At 43.9% G+C, this 19,225-nt stretch overlaps 1 protein-coding gene across 1 annotated transcript in view; it reads right to left on the bottom strand.

Annotated features, from left to right (window-relative positions):
- stox2b (storkhead box 2b) overlaps window positions 1–8,841 on the bottom strand; it is a 52,239-nt gene extending 43,398 nt beyond the window's left edge. The window contains exon 1 of the mRNA XM_063498653.1: window positions 7,881–8,841. Coding sequence (XP_063354723.1) covers window positions 7,881–8,217 — 337 coding nt within the window. The 5' untranslated portion in view covers window positions 8,218–8,841. The remainder of the gene's footprint in view (window positions 1–7,880) is intronic.
- Window positions 8,842–19,225: the final 10,384 nt, after the last annotated feature.

Genomic DNA, 19,225 nt, shown 5'->3' with positions numbered 1-19,225 from the left:
TCTCAGACTAACAGAACAGAATGACTCTAAGCGAGGACAAGAAAGAAGTGGCTTTGGGACCACTCTGTAAATGTCCTTGACTGTCCCAGCTAGAGCCCAGACTTGAACCTGATTGAACTTCTCTGTAGAGATCTGAAAATGTCAGTGCACCGACACTGCCCCTCTAACGTGATGGAGCTTGAGAGGTTCTGCAAAGAATAATGGGAGAAACTGCCCAAAAATAGGTGTTCCAAGCTTGTACAGACTTGAGACCATTATTGCTGCCAAAGGTGTTTCAACTGAGTTTTTAACAAAGGCTTTGTATATATATATGCACAAAATGACATACAAAAAAAATTTAAAAAAAAAAAATATATATCCATCAATCCATCTTTTTCCGCTTATCTGGGGCCGATAAAGGTCACAGCAGAGATATAATAATTCCCAGTGTGTCCTGGGTCTGCCACGGGGTCTCCTACCAGTGGGACATGCCCAGAACACCTCACCCAGGAGTAGTGCTGGGCGATATGGAAAAAATGTTTATCACGATATGAATTATTTTATATCACGATAACGATATATATCACGACATACCACCTGACCCGTGGTCATCTGGAAAGTATGCAGTCTGTAAACAGCGAGTGGAGAGGGTGCAGTCTTTGATTTGAGTTACCGTAAAGCATGTCGCAAATCCGGGTGCACGTAAAGCAGCACCATGTCGCAAAACCACAAGACGGAGTTTCTTAGCGAAAAATATCATTTTTTTTATACTTTATTTTCTCTTGCATAAAGTTCAGAGTATGTATAGTGAGAAGACAACACTAATATATTTGTCACAGGCTATTTAACCCTTTAAGATCTACCATAGAACCAAGTCCGCCAGAGCTTATCTTTACATTTTACATGCTGTAGTGCCATTTGTGGGAGCATTTCAAGTTGCTATACATCAATACAACCGTTATAGCCCAAATTTTAATAATATGTATGCATTAAGTCCATAGTAACTACATAAATTGCAAAAAAGTGCAATAAACTACAAAAAAATTGAAAATTGTTTTTTTTGTTTTTTTACGGTAACATATATTTCTAGTTAGAGAAATTTAAGAGGCTTATCCCTCAAAACTGTAAATACAAAAAGTTGCACAAAATAGTTTCCAACCACGAGAAATTTAATTTGAGTGTGTTCATAGTTTTATGTTTGAGATACACTAATTTTTATATACTACAGGAAAAATGAAAATAAATATTATAATGCAAATTTGCAAAAAAAACAGCATGTGCATCAAAATAAACTATTTCCAACAGTGTAATTTGACTTCTAAGCATCCCAGAAAGGATACAGAAAAGCATAAAGTCAAACATGACTTTTAAAAACACCAACATAGGCTTTGAAGTAGGGCTGCACGATTTTGCATAAAATGAGAATCACGATTTTTTTGCTTAGAATTGAGATCACGATTCTCTCACGATTTTCTTTATTTATATATTTTTCCATATATTATATATATTTATTGCACTTATTAACTGCACATCAACTTCGTAACAGTTGAAACTGAACAACAAACAATAAATACACATAAAAACAATAAATGCCTCACATTTTGTGGTTGCCGCAAAATGTTGTACTGCTTGAAATTCCGTCTCCACCGTTGCTCGACACTGCGTGTACAGAGCAGGTAGTGCAACAATAGAAAAATAGTTGCGGGACGGCACTGTGTAGCGTTTGTCTAGGGTGTTGATCATTTTCCTAAATCCCTCGTTTTGCACAGTGTTGATATATCTTTGGTCAGGTGATAAGTAATAGCCTCCGTAATTTCTTTGTGCCTGCGGGAGTTCGACGTGTATAGGGAAGCGCTGTATAAGGTTCCCGTTATTGATGTTTGGGTCGTTGACCGGGAGGGATTTTCTCCTGTCACTTTCTCGTCACCCCTGACGTGTTCTCCGTTGTTTTTCCCTGCCAATTTGAGCATCACGGCACAGCTTCTGTATCACGTGGTATAAGGCTCCGCCCTTGTCATTTGTTGAGCAGGAAGAGTGAGCGCTTGTTTTCATGCAGATTAAGTCCCGGATCAAAATGCGGTACAATCGTCGTCGTCTTTTTTTTTTTTTTTTTTTTGAAATCGTTGTCATTTGGAAATGAGATCGCACATAAGTATGAATCGAGATCGCGATTTTCTAACGATTAATCGTGCAGCCCTACTTTGAAGGTAAAAAAAAACAACCTACATTTTCCGCGAAAATGACGTCACTTCCGGTTTCGGACAGGTAATGGCGGACATGCGATAGTTCGCGCTGACTTATATTCCAACGTAGGAAGTGTTATGAACAGCTGATCAGATCGACAAAGCCTGTTTCTGGAATATTGTTTTTGTTGCTGCAAGTCTGGAATATTATGTTTTTGTTACTGGAAGTGCTTTTTATGCAATTTTTGCAAAGCTTTATGTGGAAGGAAACCGTGACCTAGGGCAAGCTAATGGAATAAGATGTAAGTACAACTCCTCCGGTTTCACATGCAAAAAAAAAAATTATTGCGCTACCTTACGTGGTTCCAGTTCTACAGGGATTTAAAAATAGTTAGGCAAAACGGAGTGTGCCTGCTCCGACCGGTTGTAAAGGGTTAATGATATATTTTATGTAACAATTTATAAAATTAGGGTTAGAAACAATAGAAACGATAGAAGACAAATGGCACGATAGACACTTTTCTATTGTCCACACGATATATATCGTCATATCGCCCAGCACTACCCAGGAGGCATCCTTGTCAGATGCCCGAACGACCTCAGCTGGCTCCATTCGATGTGGAGGAGCAGCAGCTCTACTCTGAGCCCTTTCCAGATGCCTGAACTTCTCACCCTATCTCTAAGGGACAGGCCAGCCACCCTTCGGAGTAAGCTCATTTCCGCTGCTTGTATCCACGATCTCGTTCTTTCGGTCATAGGTGAGGGTAGGGACGTAGATCGACCAGTAAATTGAGAGTGTGGTGTGAATAAGGCACGGCGGGACCAAAGATCGTCATTTAGAGCCATTTTATTCAAATCACATCACACCACAACACACACCAACCCCTGAGTCCCCGTGTTTTTAACTCGGCGGACGTGATTAAGGATGCCGACCACCACAGACCACGCCCCACCACATACCCCCATCGCCCGATTGAGGCCGGGGAACCATCCGGCCAAACCTACTCCCCCACCGCGAGTGGGAGGGGGAATCAGCCCGGACCGTTGCCACCTGGACTCGCACGTTGGAGGTGCGAGTCCAGGTGGCCGCCTGCGAATCCAGCGGCGCCGGTGTTCTGACAAACCATCCTACTTTGGCCAAACGTCCTACCGTAAGTAGTTTATGCACATTTCTGCTGTCACAGAGTAAGTCCAGCAGAAATTTAAGTAGGTATGACAGTTTGCCACTTAACTTTGCCCATCAGAGTATGCTTGTAGCTCATAATTATGAAGGCAGGACGGTTTGCCACTTCATTTTACCCGTTAAAGTATGCTTGTAGGTAACATTCACAAAGGTAGGATGGTTTGGCACTTCATTTTACCCGTCAGAGTATTTTTCTGGCTAATATTCACAAAGGTAGTACGGCTCGCCAGTTAATTTCGTGTTGTGCGCATGCGCAGAAACAACGGGTAGGATAGTTTGTCAGGTAGGATGGATTCCCAGAACACCGGCGAAGCTGGTTCGGAGGTCGGCCGCGTGGCAGGTGGACGCGGCGCGGCCGGCACGGTCGTGAGTCCCAGGTCACAGGCGGCTGGGCAGATGTCCGGCGTGCACCGGCCTCTGGTGGCGGTGAGGCCGGTCTGGCGAGCACGCCGATCTCAAGCATGGCGCACGCCTCGATGGCCAGCTCCAATCGAGCAGGTTCCCCTGGCACGGGGACCTCTGTCTCCTTGCACAGCTCCTCCGTCACTGTCACCGCCAGCGCTCCCAGCTGGAGCAGCCCATCGCACGGCTCCTCCGTCACCACCGCCGCTCCCGGCTCGAGCAGCCCCTCGCGCGGCTCCTCTTCCTCCGGCCGGCGCAGACCCTCACGCGCCTCGTCCGCCGTCTCCGGTTGGAGCGGCTCCTCCACCGCTCCCGGCAGGAGCAGCCCTTCACCCGGCTGTTCCCCCTCCTTCAGCAGGCGCAGATCCCCGCGCGCCTCGTCTGCCACCTCCCGCTGCTGAGGTGCCTCACGCGGCTCCTCCACCGCTTCACTGCCCTCAGGACACACCTGTGGGGGTGGCGCCCAGGCCCAGAGCAGCACCGCCAGCTCCCCAATCCTTTCCAGGTGGCGCTCGGTCTCGTCCCGCAGCTCTTCCTGCTGGCGAAGCACCTCTGCCACCTGCTCCCACTGGGCGGCCGCCATTTTGGCCACCCTCTGGGCCAGCTCCTCCCTTCCCTGGCTCCGGTAAGGACCCGCCATGTCGCCTCCTGGGTTTCGGCACCAGTGTGGTGTGAATAAGGCACGGCAGGACCACAGATCATCATTTAGAGCCATTTTATTCAAATCACATCACACCACAACACACACCAACCCCTGAGTCCCCGTGTTTTTAACTCGGCGGGCGTGATTAAGGATGTCATGCAGGTGCGTCCGCCCCTCCCTGCACGGCACCGCAGACCACACACAGAGAGCTTCGCTTTTACACTCAGCTCTCTCTTCACCACAACAGACCGGTGCAGCACCCGCATCACTGCAGCCACACCACCAATCCGTCTGTCGATCTCCCGCTCCCTTCTCCCGTCACTCGTGAACAAGACCCCGAGATACTTAAACTCCTCCACTTGGGGCAGGATTCTGTCCATAAAAATTACGAACAGAATCGGTGACAAAGGGCAGCCTTGGCAGAGTCCATCACCCACCAGGAACGAGTCCGACTTATTGTCGGCTATGCGGACCAAGCTCTTGCAACGGTTGTATAAGGATTGAATGGCCCGTAGCAATGGGCCAAACACCCCATACTCCCGATGCACCTCCCACAGGACACCCCAAGGGACATGGTTGAATGCCTTCTCCAAGTCCACAAAACACATGTAGACTGGTTGGGCAAACTCCCATGCACCCTCGAATATCCTTAAGAGGATAAAGAGCTGGTCTAGTGTTTCACGACCAGGACAAAACTACATTGTTCCTCCTGTATCCGAGGTTTGATATGTATGTTAGTATACATACACATATATATATATATATGTGTGTGTGTGTGTGTGTGTGTGTGTGTGTGTATATATGTATATATATATATATATATACACACACACATGCTGTGAATACTTTCCTAATCCACTGTTTGTGATGTAGATAAGTAACGTCAGGGGCGTATGTGTATATGTGTACCAAGTTTAGTTGCTGTACTCCTAACTGTGGTAGAGGAGTTTGCAGACTGAGATTTCATAGTCCAACCCCAACTGCAAAAAAGCTGGGATGCTATGTATAAATTAAGCACAAATCTCATAAATCCATATTTACAATATAACAAAGAAAAATTTCAAATGTAAGTCTTCTCAACATTGAGACGATTTTAAAAATGTAATTATTTTATTTATACTACTTAAAATCATCAAAAGTCTGTGAGAATGGAGAAATCTCTGTGAAATCTCATCTTCCCTCAAGTGTTGCTGGAGTTCCTGCATTGTGAATTCTTTCATCCTCTCCATGCACCTTGGAAGTAGGTGAAGTTGTGCCAGAAATTTTTGCCTCGAGATGAGAGGGGCCAGTTGGAAAAGCCTGGCTGTCTCATGGTAACATACAGGAGTCATCACTCACTGTAAAGGTGACACAGAGTTCCCAAACTTCATGCATTACCACTGCATCAATCACCAACAGGCGTTACATGCAAAGGTGATCGGCTTCAGGTACATCATGACTCCCATCGTGAAGATCATAAACAGCATTCGCTCCAGAGCTAAACAGCACAGAGCATTCAAGGTGCTATTGAAGGAGCTGTCAGCTGACTGTGGTGACCTGCTACTAAATCCGATGGCTCAGCAGGGGACGGAATTTGCTTTGTTTTTTGTCACTTTTGGGTGAAATCAGGGAGTTCATGCAATCCAAGGCGAAGACACAACGCTGCTGGAGGACACTGAGTGGATACTTGACCTTGCATTTTTGACGGACATTACTGGGAAACTGAACCATTTCAACTGTAAGCTGCAAGGCAAAGGTAAGACTGTTGCTGACATGATAAGTGTTTTAAATGCTTTTAAAGCCCAGATGAGCATCTTCTCTGTGCATTTACAGAGAAATGCACTTTCCCTCTGTGCAGATGGTGCTGAAAGACAATGCTTCTGCATCTGAGACTTTTGACAAAGTTGCAGAAAAGTACTCTTAAGACCTTGATCATTCATTTCCAATCCCTTCATGAACGTGGACACAGCATGCATTGCTGAGCAACTAAGTGCAATGTTCAGCTTTATGCTGGACAGGTGGAAATCGAAATTAGAACACAGCAAAATGACCTCCACCTCAAAGCCAAACTTTGGGTGCCTTGTTGACACAGAAAAGTACAGTGGTGTATGCACAGCATCTATGAAGGTTGCCAGCCTGTATGGTTCAACCTGTCTTTGTGAATCAGCCTTTTCTGACATGAACTTCATCAAGAACAAGCACAGAACACGCTTCTCTGATGCACATCTGCAAGACTGAGAGCTGCAGTGTCAAGTTATACCCCAGATTGCAACACACTGGTGAACAGCAGGAAATGCCAGGGTTCCCAGTGGCAACATGGCAGTGTCATGGCAAAGCTGAATTTAATTATTGAAAAACAAACGTGTTCATTGAACGTAACATTTGATTTTTTTAAAAAATCGGCAGATTTTGTGACAAGTTCAGTAAAATCTGAAAGTTGATTTTTGTATGTTTCATAATTGATAATCTGTGCAGACATGGTGCAGTGCATGATTTGTTCAACATTGTTAGTGGCAAGTGAAAATGTTGCAGATTATTTGAAAATGTAAATACTTGCAGAGATTTATAGAAAGAAAGTGTATATATGTATCTGTTTCCTACCTTCTTAAAGCATTGTTTGTAATTATTGTGAGAAATCATTAACAGAATCAGTGTCTTTACAGAGATGAATACCATCAATTATTAATAATAACATATAATTAAAAGTAAATTGAGCAAATTTGTTATTTCAGAAGTGTAAAGTATCAAACTGGTAGCCCTTCGCATTAATCAGTACCCAAGAAGTAGCTCTCAGTTTCACAAAGGTTGGTGACCCCTGATTTACTTACCCCTGAGTCCAGTTTACTGTAGAAGACTTCTCAGAATGAAACAGACACCCAGGGTTGGAAAGTACAAGCCCTATCTGCTTTCAGTATTGCTATTCCAACCCTATTCCCAAAGAGATACAGCCGAGTTTCTCTTTGACTGCAGCTGTTGATTAAAACTGTCAATCATTATGTACTGTCTAAGTTTTACAGCATCAAGTTACTAATGAAAAACAAACTTGTGAGAAACATGTACCCTTGATCCAAAATCAGCATTAAAACAAGTACTCCAGTTTTTGTTTTAGTCTGAGCTGTCCGGTCCTCTAACATGGGTATGAAGAGTTATTATAAATGCTCTAAACAACAGAATAATTCAACTCTGTCTTATTTTATCTAGGCCAAATTGTCTATCCCTGAAGATGCGTGATTATAAAATATACAAAATAAGATAATAACAAAGTGTAGTAGGCGAATATAAAGTGATATTTACATTTTTCTGCCTAGAAGATTTAACAAATCATAAGCTACTTGTCAATTATGACGGCCCTTAAAATAAACACTGGTGCTCAAACTAAAAACATTTCCAAGTGACATAACAGGCAGTGCACATGAAAATGGCTTTCAGCGTCAAGGTGCTGTATTAAGGTTTAACAATTGTATGGGATATCATTACCATAAGTACACAAGACTAGGTGTAGAGGCCTTACCGAGGTATTTAATGGTGAATCCCCGAGGCGGATTAAGAGACCTCCGCATCCATCCCTCCCTCAGCACCTCCAGGTGGTCTTCCTTGCCTTGAATTAATAGCACATGCTCGTCAATCCATCCCAGGAAGAAAGTCTCGGACACGGCCTCTGTAATCCGCTGGTTCCATACATGATGCTGGGTATTTTCTGCTTTAAAATCGGCAAAAATCTCATAGCCGGTGTGGTGTCTCGGGAACTCCTCGCTTTCAGACACCCTGCCCCCTAACGCCTCCCCAGCCCCGACCCTGGATAGCACTATAGCCAAAGAATGGGGAGCTATCTGCAGGAAAGACTCCATTGTCGCATCGGCCTTCTAGCTCTCGGTCGAATACACTACAATCGTTTTATTCATCTCTAACAACGTCAGGCTTCACGGAAAACAAACAGTCCATGTTGGCTAGCAGTGCAGCTACGTTTTGCGGTAGCCGCATAGATTATAGTTGTATTTCATGAAGCTAGTCTGCTAGCTGCAGTTAGCTCTTTAACCTTACATGTACCCAATTTCTACATTTTAAGGTCCGTCTTCCTGTTCGGGCGTAATGTAGAGCCCCGAAACCGAACGCGAAAATTAGTGTTGATTCATCTCGAGTGCTGTCTACCAGAAGCAATAGATGACATGATTCATTCTCGATTTAAACCTCGTTGTTGCGCCTGAGATCTAGAAATATTGCTACCTAGCTGGATGCTAACATTTTAATCAATTCACCCCGGCAACAGATGCGGCGAGCGCCCCTCTTCTTAGCAACAGACAGCAACGCAGTTTCGTGGGTCAATTGGCTTTGATTTGCCAACCTTTACGATTAAGGGCTAGGCGTAATTTTCAGTTGTCAGATGATCGTGTCGAGTCTTGCGATACGCTTTAAAACAATACGTAAGAATACAGCTGGATGCAGGACTGTCTCATCCAGGTACAGTGGTGACAGACGTCGCTACGGAGCTACGCTTTAATAAGTGTGAAAACATTCTTCCGGGTACATTTTCAACTTAAGACTCTTAGTGCCACATATATATGTGGGCTAACTATTCTAAATAATTACTATTACCTTGTTAACAAATAATTATACTTGAATAATACATATAAAAATGACTCACATATAATTATACTATAGTAAATCTTTGTTCATGACTAGTTCACTTGAAATTAGCAGTTTTGAAACACAAATTTTGTAGTAGTTCAGTAGATCATTTTTATGAATTTTCTGAACGATTTGGGAGTGATTGTAGCCTCCCCGAAGTAACGAATCACAAATAACTGTGTTTTTTGTGTGTCTTGGCTGTGCATGGGTTATGTGCAATATGTGTGGAATATTATGAATTCTGAAGTCCTTTCCAAGCTAATATCACACACACACACGCACACACACTAACTGCCATAAAACTCGCATAAAATGTTCTTGTCCTCAATTCTTCCACATTTGTACACACTCATTTTAGTACATGATTTGATAGCTTACACATCCCATCACTCAGTGCTGCTGCTCCAACACCTCTGATTCAAATGACCAGCTGGATGTGCTGCAGCTGTCCGATAACAGACTGATCATTTAATTCAGGTGTTTTGGAGTGGGGAAACACCCCTACCTAAAAAATCTAAAGCAAGCAGTCCCAAGAACCAGAACTTTGAACTGCTGCATTGCCATTATTGCCTGAAGAAAACTGGCCCAACTACACAGTGTTGCCCTGAGACAACGAACCAAAATCTGTCTATAAACAACTAAAAATACTTCTTCAATGCTCTTAAACATGCACATATTTTAAATATATGCTTATTTCAATTTAAACGTGCATAAAATTGATATTAGTCTCAGCATTAGCTAGCACTCTGTCATGCAGATTTGACATCTGAGAGGATTGCTCCACCCCCGAGTCAAAGGTCAAACTCTGTGCTTCTCATCATTTTACTGAAAACTGAAGTGTGTTGTGTCACAAAATAAGTAAATACGTCTTTTTTAAATTAAGGGAGAGTGTAATCACAACAAAACTGGTTTAATTCCTGAGGCAACACCATGCCATAGAGGGTTATTAGTAATGGGTGTAAATGGGTGAATGTGGTATGCTCTATATAAGAACCAGTCTATTTACCGATTCTTCAACCTGCATTTGTGGGATTGTAAGTCAACCAGTGTGGTTGTGTTGGTCACTCTGGCAGAACCAGTGCACTCAAGCTGATGGGCTTCCAGAAGCTCAAAAAAAGAGTCAGCAGCAGAATCAGCTGTTTGACACTGGCAGAGAAGATTTGGCAAGTTTTCAACCCACATACTCAACCCTACTCTTTATTTTTTGTCCTAAGTTTATTATTCAAGTCAAGGGTAATCATTTATTTACATGGGCTGTTTGGTTGAGTCATTCAGCTATCTATCTATCTATCTATCTATCTATCTATCTATCTATCTATCTATCTATCTATGTAGATAGATAGATAGATAGATAGATAGATAGATAGATAGATAGATAGATAGATAGATAGATAGATCAAATAAACCTGAAGTTAATTCCTCCCTCACATAAGACACTTCCATTTAACACAGAGAAAAAAGGAGAAAAAATAAGTTGCAAATAAGAGAACAAAAAAAGTTCATTTCAAAACATAGTGCTTGAATTATCTGGGGGGCAAAACTTTACATCTTCTGCAACACAGGAACACTGATCGGGAGTTGCTGAGGGGACAGTGTGTGATTGGTGTACCACCACATGGCCAGAGGGAGGAGCAGTTTGCAATCTCAGGTCAGGGAGAAGGGGAGGTTGGAGGTTGTGGCTGATAAATCTGAGGGGCTGATGAGAGTGCGAGGCTGTGACCCTGAGCGTTTCAGCATCTCTCAGGTGTGGATGTTGAAAATTTAAAGGGCAAAGGAGCTGATAATGCAGGTCACTGATGGAGCTGAGGCTGTACAGGTACGAGACAAGCACCTGGTTTGTTCCCACCTTTGGGGACAGGTGCACTGTAAGACCTGAGAGGATTGTAATGAACAATTTGAGACCTGACCTGCTACAAAGACCAAGAAGCTTATCGTGGACTACAGGAACTCCAGGGTGGAGGGCACACCCAGCAGTTTGATGGGACAGAGGTGGAGAGAGTCAGTGGTTTCAGGTTCCTGTGGATCAACCTCAGTGAGGAATAATTTGTTATTTGCAGGTCACTCTGGAATGGTTATTTGGTGGCTGCACGGTTTTACTTCTCTTCACTTTTCACGTCTCTTCTCTTCTTTGTCTGTACTTGTTATGTCTGCTTTGCCTTCAGTGCTGGAATTTATCACATAAACATACAGCACAGACACATACACATACCACACACACACAAACACACAGCAAGCTTCATGCCAACAACAGCCTCGGCCCTCCTGATGTTCAGTCTGTTTGCGTCCTTTGCTTTGACGCCTGCACCCCAGCACGCCACAGCAAAGACGATGGTGCTGCCAACAACAGGCTGATAGAACATATGGAGCAGCTGCTGCAGACACTGAAGGATCTGAGCCTTCGTAGAAAGTAAAGCCGGCTCAGACCCTTTTTGGAGGCAGCGTCCGTGTCGGCAGACCACTCCAGCTTGTGATCCAGTTGAACTCCCAGATACTTGTAGGATGTGACTATTTCCACATCAGTCCCACTAATGCAGACAGGAGAGGCTGGGGACCTGTTTCTGCCAAAGTCCACCACCAGCTCCTTTGTTTTGGCCACATTCAGCTGCAGGTGGGTCACCTCACACCACCTCATAAAGAGATCAGTCCGTCCTCTGTACTCCTCTTCCCGTGTCCACACTTCCAATAATGGCCGTGTCATCAGAGGATTCCTGGAGGAGACAAGTTTCTGTGATGTGCTTGAAGTCGGCCGTATGGATGGTGAAGAGGAGAGGGGACAGCACAGTTCCCTGGGTGTTCCTATGTTGCTGTTCAGACTCTCTGACACACAGCTCTGCAGTCTCACAAACTGTGGTCTGCCTATCTGGTAGTCGCTGATGCACTGGACCAGTGGAGCCTCCACCTGCATGGACTCCAACTTCTCCCTCAGCAGCACGGGCTGGATCGAGTTAAAGGCGCTAGAGAAGTCCAAGAACATTATCTGAACTGTGGTGTTGGGTCGAGGAATACGCTCTCTGCAGCACATGTATCACTGCATCGTCCACCCCCAGGTGGGGCTGGTATGCAAACTGCAGAGGGTCCTGTGACTTACTCTCCAGGGTGAGTAAGTTGCTAGTTGTTACACTACAAACGTAAGAGACAGTCTATTTTTTTCCTGTTATTATTTAAATTTGTCAGTGTGGTGGTTGCATTTGGTTACCCATAGGTGTGTGTGGGACCATGCAGACAGCAGAGGGCAACCCCGCAGCATATGTTCGTATCATCACACACACAACAGCTGTGTGCATTCTTAATGCCTTGTCGTAGGAGGTAAGTGTTTGCCCAGACTGTGTTCAGTAAGTTCAAATCAAATCATCACATCACATTACTGGTACACTGGTACAGCACATGTGGGTGAAATTCTTGTGTGAAAGCTTCCCAAGCAACAGTGGTGTTGTCACGGTGAGCTGTGTGGCAGGCAGAGGTTGGACCCAAACGCGGGACTCAGAGATGGGAGATGGGAGATGGGAGCACTAGAAACAAAACCAACATTCAAACTCGGAAGGATGAGCTAAACTGGGAGTTCATGACATAACCTGACATAACCTGACAAAACATGACGGCCGAGGAACACACAACTAATGCGGAGGACGCAACAACTGGCAGGGAATAACACAGGGCTTGAATACATACTGGCGTTATTAGGGAATGCGAGACAGGAGGGAGACACAGCTGGGACAATGCAGGCATGATGAGGCACGGGGACACAACACTGAAACTGTCACGGCTGGGGCAGCAGCCGTGTGATGTGTGGACTCGAATGCAGCACTTACTGAGATGTGAGGGTGGTTTATTATAAATGACAGAACACAAAGTGGGGATGGCAAAAACAGAACTTAGGATAAACTAAACTGGGAGAAACTAAACTATAGAACGGCAAACCTGAACACGAAGGGAGGACAGCAGGGAGAGCACACAGTGGATTCACAGAGAGGTTCAGGAGATGAATACAGAGTAATGCAGAGTAACACAGACGACGCAACGAGGAACACAGGCAGACACACACTATAAATACACAGAGGGACACTGGGAAATCACACACAGGTGGGAGACACAGCTGGACCTGATGAACCTGACGAGACAGAGGAACACTAACACCAGGGAGCACCAACCCAGAAACCCAGAATCCAAAAATCCCAAAACACAAATCATCCTAAAACAGTCCACAAATAATAATGAGAATAATAATAACAATAAATACACCAAACCCAAAATCACTGAGTCCACGGACTCAGGACCATGACAAGAACTTCCTGTGTCCGTGTGGTCAGTATCAGGCTCGGTCTGACGATGTCTTCTTGTTGACCGTCTCTGTTTGTTTCCACTGCTTTTCTCTTTCAGGCTGTGTTCACACACCCAGACTCGTCAGCCAGGTAAGGACACGGCAGAAGTAAGCTACAGTGTAACACTCGTCTTCTTCCTGTCCCCCGCTATGGCACACTGGACTATCAGGACCTTTCTTTTCGCTGATGACATGAATCATGTCCTCCGAATAGCTGCGCAGTTTCCCGAGATTTGGGTGTGAGGTTTCTCACCAAGGCATGGTCACCTGGCTGAAGCACAGAGCTCCATGCGCGTTGGTTTTTCTGTGCTCTTCTTGCACTCCTTCTCATATTCTGCCTCACAATTGCATAGGCCTTTTACATAACTTCTCTCCATAACTTCTGAGACTCGTGAAGTGTCCGCAGCATACCTAGCAGTGTCCTGTTGAAGCGCTCTGCAGGATTGGCCGGTGGGTGGTACAGGGAGGTACGAGAATGGCTGATGTTGCAGTAGTCTTGGAGCTTGCGGAAAAGGTTGTTCTCAAACTCTTTCCCCTGGTCATGCTGTATTTTGGATGGGAAACCAAAGTTCATGATAAAGTCATCAAAGAGCTTCTTTGCCCCAGTCTTTCCAGACTTGTCCTTTGTTGCGTATGCCCGAGCGTATTTGGTGAAATGATCCACGACTCCGAGTATGTATTCCTCACCTCCTTTGCATTTATCCAAATGCAAACAGTCAATGGACATCATCTAAAATTGTGCAGAGGTCTCAGTGCTCTGAATTGGTGTTCTGGTTATTCTGTTAGGCGTCTTCTTCTTTATACAGCGACACACCTGAGTGACATAGTGTTCCACTTCCTGCCTCATTTTAGACCAGAAGAAGCGCTCCCTGGTGAGAGTGACCATCCTGTCTGCCTCTAAATGTCCCATCTCCTTGTTTAGGTGTTTGTAGACCATGGTGTCAGGAACTAACTGCTGTCTCTGTGTGGTCTCTCGCCTCAAATGCAATCTCCATCAATCTACAAATGGGGCCACTGCCAGAGAAGGTACCTGACTGCCTCACTCTCCACCATCTTGTCTTTATGATCTTTTCAGGGACAACATTCGATTTATGGCTACATCTGCATTCTGGGCATCTCTGATGTCGTCAACTGCAAAAGGCTGAATTGTTTCTGAGATGATGCATCCTTCTGGCAATGCGTCGACATTACAGGTGACAGCTGAGACCCAGCTCACCTCTCCTGTTTTCTCTCTCTATAGAGCTTTCCCAATATGGCATCCTGCTGGCATTCCTCTGCATTCCTGCATGAATGGGCTTTCCTCTTCTTGATAAGAAATCTCGATTTGCTGATCCAGGACTGTACTTGAGGGTGAACCGATAATCTGCCAACTGTGCCACCCAGCGGTGTCCAGCTGCATTAAGTTTTACTGACTTCATGACATATGTTAAAGGATTATTGTCACTGTACACAGTAAAATGAGGTGCATGAAACAGATATTCACGAAAGTGTTCTGTTATGGCCCATGTCAGTGCCAGGAATTCTAGGTTGGCAGAATGTAGCTTGTAGTGTTTTTCTGCAGCTGTCAGCGTCTGCGATCCATAGCCTATGACTCTCAGAGCAGCCCGTTGATGCCGGTACAAGACTGCACCCGAGCCATCCTCAGAGGCATCTACATGAAGAACAAATGGTTTCTCTCTGACTGGTGGATTTGTCAGCTGGTTTACTATTTTGTTGAGTGTCTCTTGGTGAATTGCCATGGATGGGGTGGTGGCAGCTGAGCAGATTTGCGGTGACACCCCTTACTCTTTTCACTCTGCTTCTGTTCAGACTTAGGCTTTGCTAAGAGTTCATAGACGGGTTCGGCTGTCCTCGAGAAGTCTTGTATATAGGGTCTAAGGCAGGGGTGCCCAATCCCAGTCCTCGAGAGCTACTGTCCTGCAGCTTTTAGATGCATCCCTACTCCAACATAGCTGAATCAAATGGTTTGATTGCCTCTTCAGCATGCCATCAAGTTTGGCAAATGCCTGATAACAAGCCATTCATTTGATTCAGGTGTGTCGGAACAAGGATCCATCTAAAAGCTGCAGGACGGTAGCTCTCGAGGACTGGGATTGGGCACCCCTGGTCTAAGGAAACCCAACAACTTTCTCACTCTCTCACGGTCGATGATCTCTCATGTTTCAGCTTCAGCTTCTTTGGGGTTCATCTTGTGTCCCTCTGAAGAAACTACCCGCCCCACATAGTAGACTTCACGTTTGAAAAATCACACTTCTGTGGCCTCAGTTTGATACCACATTTTCTTTGTCGCTGTAGCACTCTCCTCACATTTTGGATGTGTTGCTTGAAGCTAGAGCTGAGGTTGAGTACATTATCCAAATATGGGACACAAACTTCATCCCTGAGGTTTCCCAGACATCCCTTCATGTAGCGCTGGAGCCCTGCTGGGGCATTAGTAAGGCCAAATGGGACCCTCACCCATTGACGGAGTCCTCATGGTGTTATAAATGTGGTGCAGGGTCTGCTTTTCTCAATCATGAAACCCTGGTGATAAGCCTTCCCCACTTTTGGATCCAGCCCAGATTGAGTAAGTCCCGTATGTTTGCTTTAACTTCCTTATAAAGGTGTCTGGGGATTGCGTTACATGTCTTTTGCACAGACACATTGTCTTTTAGCTGTATATTCAGCTCTAGAGCTTTAATGCATTCTGTGTCCCAGTCATCTTTCACAAAAACACTGCATTGGTTTCAGTGCCTCCTAAGAAGGCACGAACCTGGCATCTTTTGCCTACCAGCTATTTGCTGTTGTTTACCGGCACTTTGAGGCTGAACGGATCTGTTTGGTGCTCCTCCCCTTCAGTGTTAAGTGTGATTTCAATCTTACTTGAATTAGCTGAGCACTTTTTCCTACGACAACCTGATGCCCAGTGTCCCTTTCTGTATTGGACGTTTGACACTGCTGGCACTGTCTAATGTTTGTGCTCCTAAACTGTGATTGGTTTGTCAGGCGATTCGCCCGCTCTCGTTTGCTGAGGTTTAGCGGTCTGCTGAAGACTTGCAATGTGAGCGGGTTCTGCAGAGCCTCACATATAACCTTACTGCCTTGATCAACTGTGTAACAGCGTAAGTAACTTTTCCTCTATCTCCTCAATAAGCTGCTCCCAGTCAGGTACATCTGTTGTCCTTTATACATGAAGGAAAACTTTTTTAGTCACTTGTAGCTTGTCTTTCTTTGCGGTGAAAAACTCCAAGGTTGTGTTGCACCCTCAGAGATATGAGTCCATTCTCCTTTTGGCAACTTTATTTTCTTCAGTTCAGGTTTGAAGTTTGCATGCACAGCATATCATCAACAACCGATGCTCTCTCGTCTCGCACTGTTGACATCATCAGCCAGTCTGAACTCCAACCTCCCGAAAAATAGTAAAACTAAAATAATTCACTGAAAATGTGTCCAAAAATTAAACATAATTAAATCCGTATATGCCTTAAAGATTTTCCAAAGACTCACGAAATGTCAGTTTTCTAAACACACCTAGATCACAACAATGGCAACAAAGACTGAAATATCTAAAATGGGCAGTAAGAGAAGTGAACTCAGAGGGTGTGGGTGTCCTGAGCTCGATGTGAACACGAGCACATGAGAAGACAAGAAAGGCTGAGGTGAACTGTTTGCCACCTCACGCACAAGGAAAGTTTGGAAAAGGAAAGACTGCAACTTCTTGACAAAGTGAAGAAGAGGAACAAGTATCGGATCATCAGTGAAAAAATGCCCAAAACATTCTCAAATCACAGACAGGAAGTCGTTAAACTGGCATCACCTGTGAATGACTGCAGAAGTTGATGGCCTGCACTTTTTGATGCAGCACAGGTGATTTTATTAAATAATTTATAGGATAACTTGTAATTTGTATTTCTCATTAACACGTTGTACAGTTTAATTGTGTCTTGTTTTATACAGATAAATGACCACTAACCACCGTTAGCTTGGAAACAAACAGAATAATGTCCCTAGCCTCTTCCAAAAATAAAGATCAATTAGGAACACGCTGCAAGAGGTAAGAAAAAAGTGAATATAACTGATAATTCACCTTTGTTGTTGTACGATTATTTGTTATCTCTGGAGCATTGTTGGCATGAACATCAGAGGTGGACAGAGTAAAGATTTGCTGAAGAAAACATCACTCACAGTATATTTTTATGTTTTCGCTGTGTGGTCTGAGTCAACACTATAGTGACGTATTTGTAACTTAATGGGTAACTGAGACTGAAGAGAAAAAAGAAAACTCAGATTTTGTACTTCATAGGTGAGATGAGAATATGTTAATTTAACTTTTGGTCACATTGTTGCAAACAATTTCTTTGCAAACTAAGGTGAGTAAATTTGAGTAGATACTTGCCATGTCACAGATAACTTGAGGATACAATAAAGTAAGTATTGGTGATATTACGGATAACGTGGGTAGAATAACCTGAGGTGTTACAAGTATCTTCATCAACTGCACAATAAATGTTTATGAGGAAGTTACACAAACACATTAAAGAGGGCGGATAGGAGCTTTTCATGGTTTACACATCATTATAAGACTTGTCCACAGGTGGCTTTTTCACATATCTTATGTATAACAATTGTAGTGGAATTGTTAGAACACAATTCAACAAAAACTGTTTGAAATAGTCTCTAAACTGAGGTGACATTTACTTTCAGTCACCTTATCCGACTGCTAGCAAAGGGTGCATAGAAGGCAGTAGGATAAATTAACACAGATTACATTTGAGTTGTAAAGATTTAATCTTTTATTTGTTTAAAAAATACATTTCAAAATCAACAAGTGGCAAAATGCAGGTCACATAAATGTAACTTTTTTGCTTTTCTCCTAGTATGCTGTAATACTTAAGATTTGTTTTGCTGTTTTCATTCTCCAGAGTTCGGTGGAAACGAGGAGAGAGAGGTCTCAATCCACTGCCTGGTGGTGTATCTGAAAGAGAAAGAAGAGGATCTCTTCAGACAACAGTTAGTAGGTAAATCTCACTTTGTTTTGTGATTATATATTTTTAAATGGCACTGTCATGATGTGCTGTGTGGCAGGCAAGATAGGACCCAAATCCAGAACTCTCAGAGACAAGACTGAAACTCAAGACTCAAGAAACTAAGAACCACGAACTGGGAAAACCACACAGCAAAATGAGGGTACAACGCACCATGGAGCACGGAAAACACAGGGCTTAAATACACACTGGAACAAAGAGGGAATGGGAAACAGGAGGGAAACACAGCTGGGAGATAAGGGGAAGCAAAACCAGACACACTGCACAGGACAGGGACTATCAAAATAAAACAGGAAGCACACGACAGACACAGAAACACAGACTTGACACTGAACAAAAGGGACACAGGAACTAAGAACTAGAAATGACAGAACAAAGAACTAGAGAGCTAAAAAATACTGGGAAAGAAACCTAAACACTAATAGTGACAACAATGATGAAGTCTAAGATCAAAAAACAGAACGAAACCCAAAACACTGGGTCACCGACTCAGGACTGTGACAGGTACATAAAATACTGACATGTCTCCTTTCGTCCCGCGTGGCAGGAAGAACAGTTCCCAGAAGAAGTGGTAAACATCACAGTCACCAGTTCAGTCAGTCAGAAGCTGGAGGACAGCATCTCAGAACAGTGTGGAGTGAAGACGGAGGGAATGGGAGTGTTTTAGCTTCTGAGTCACTAAACACACCTTACACAGGTAATAAACATGCTAGTGTTGTTATTGTTTGTTTATACTGAAGTATTGTTTCTGCCCACTCATTTATAATTAAAGGGCTGCTGTAATATTTCATTTGTGTATTACTTGGAAAATGTTTTGTAATAAACTGTTTAATCAGTTGGAAAAGTGAAATGTCTGTGTGTGATTTTACAGAAGTTACTTTAGTAACT

Source organism: Pelmatolapia mariae, linkage group LG2 (assembly GCF_036321145.2).
Source record: "Pelmatolapia mariae isolate MD_Pm_ZW linkage group LG2, Pm_UMD_F_2, whole genome shotgun sequence".
Classification (NCBI taxonomy): Eukaryota; Metazoa; Chordata; class Actinopteri; order Cichliformes; family Cichlidae; genus Pelmatolapia; species Pelmatolapia mariae.
The sequence above is the reverse complement of the archived record's forward strand: the minus strand, read 5'-3'. Positions and strand labels throughout refer to the sequence as shown.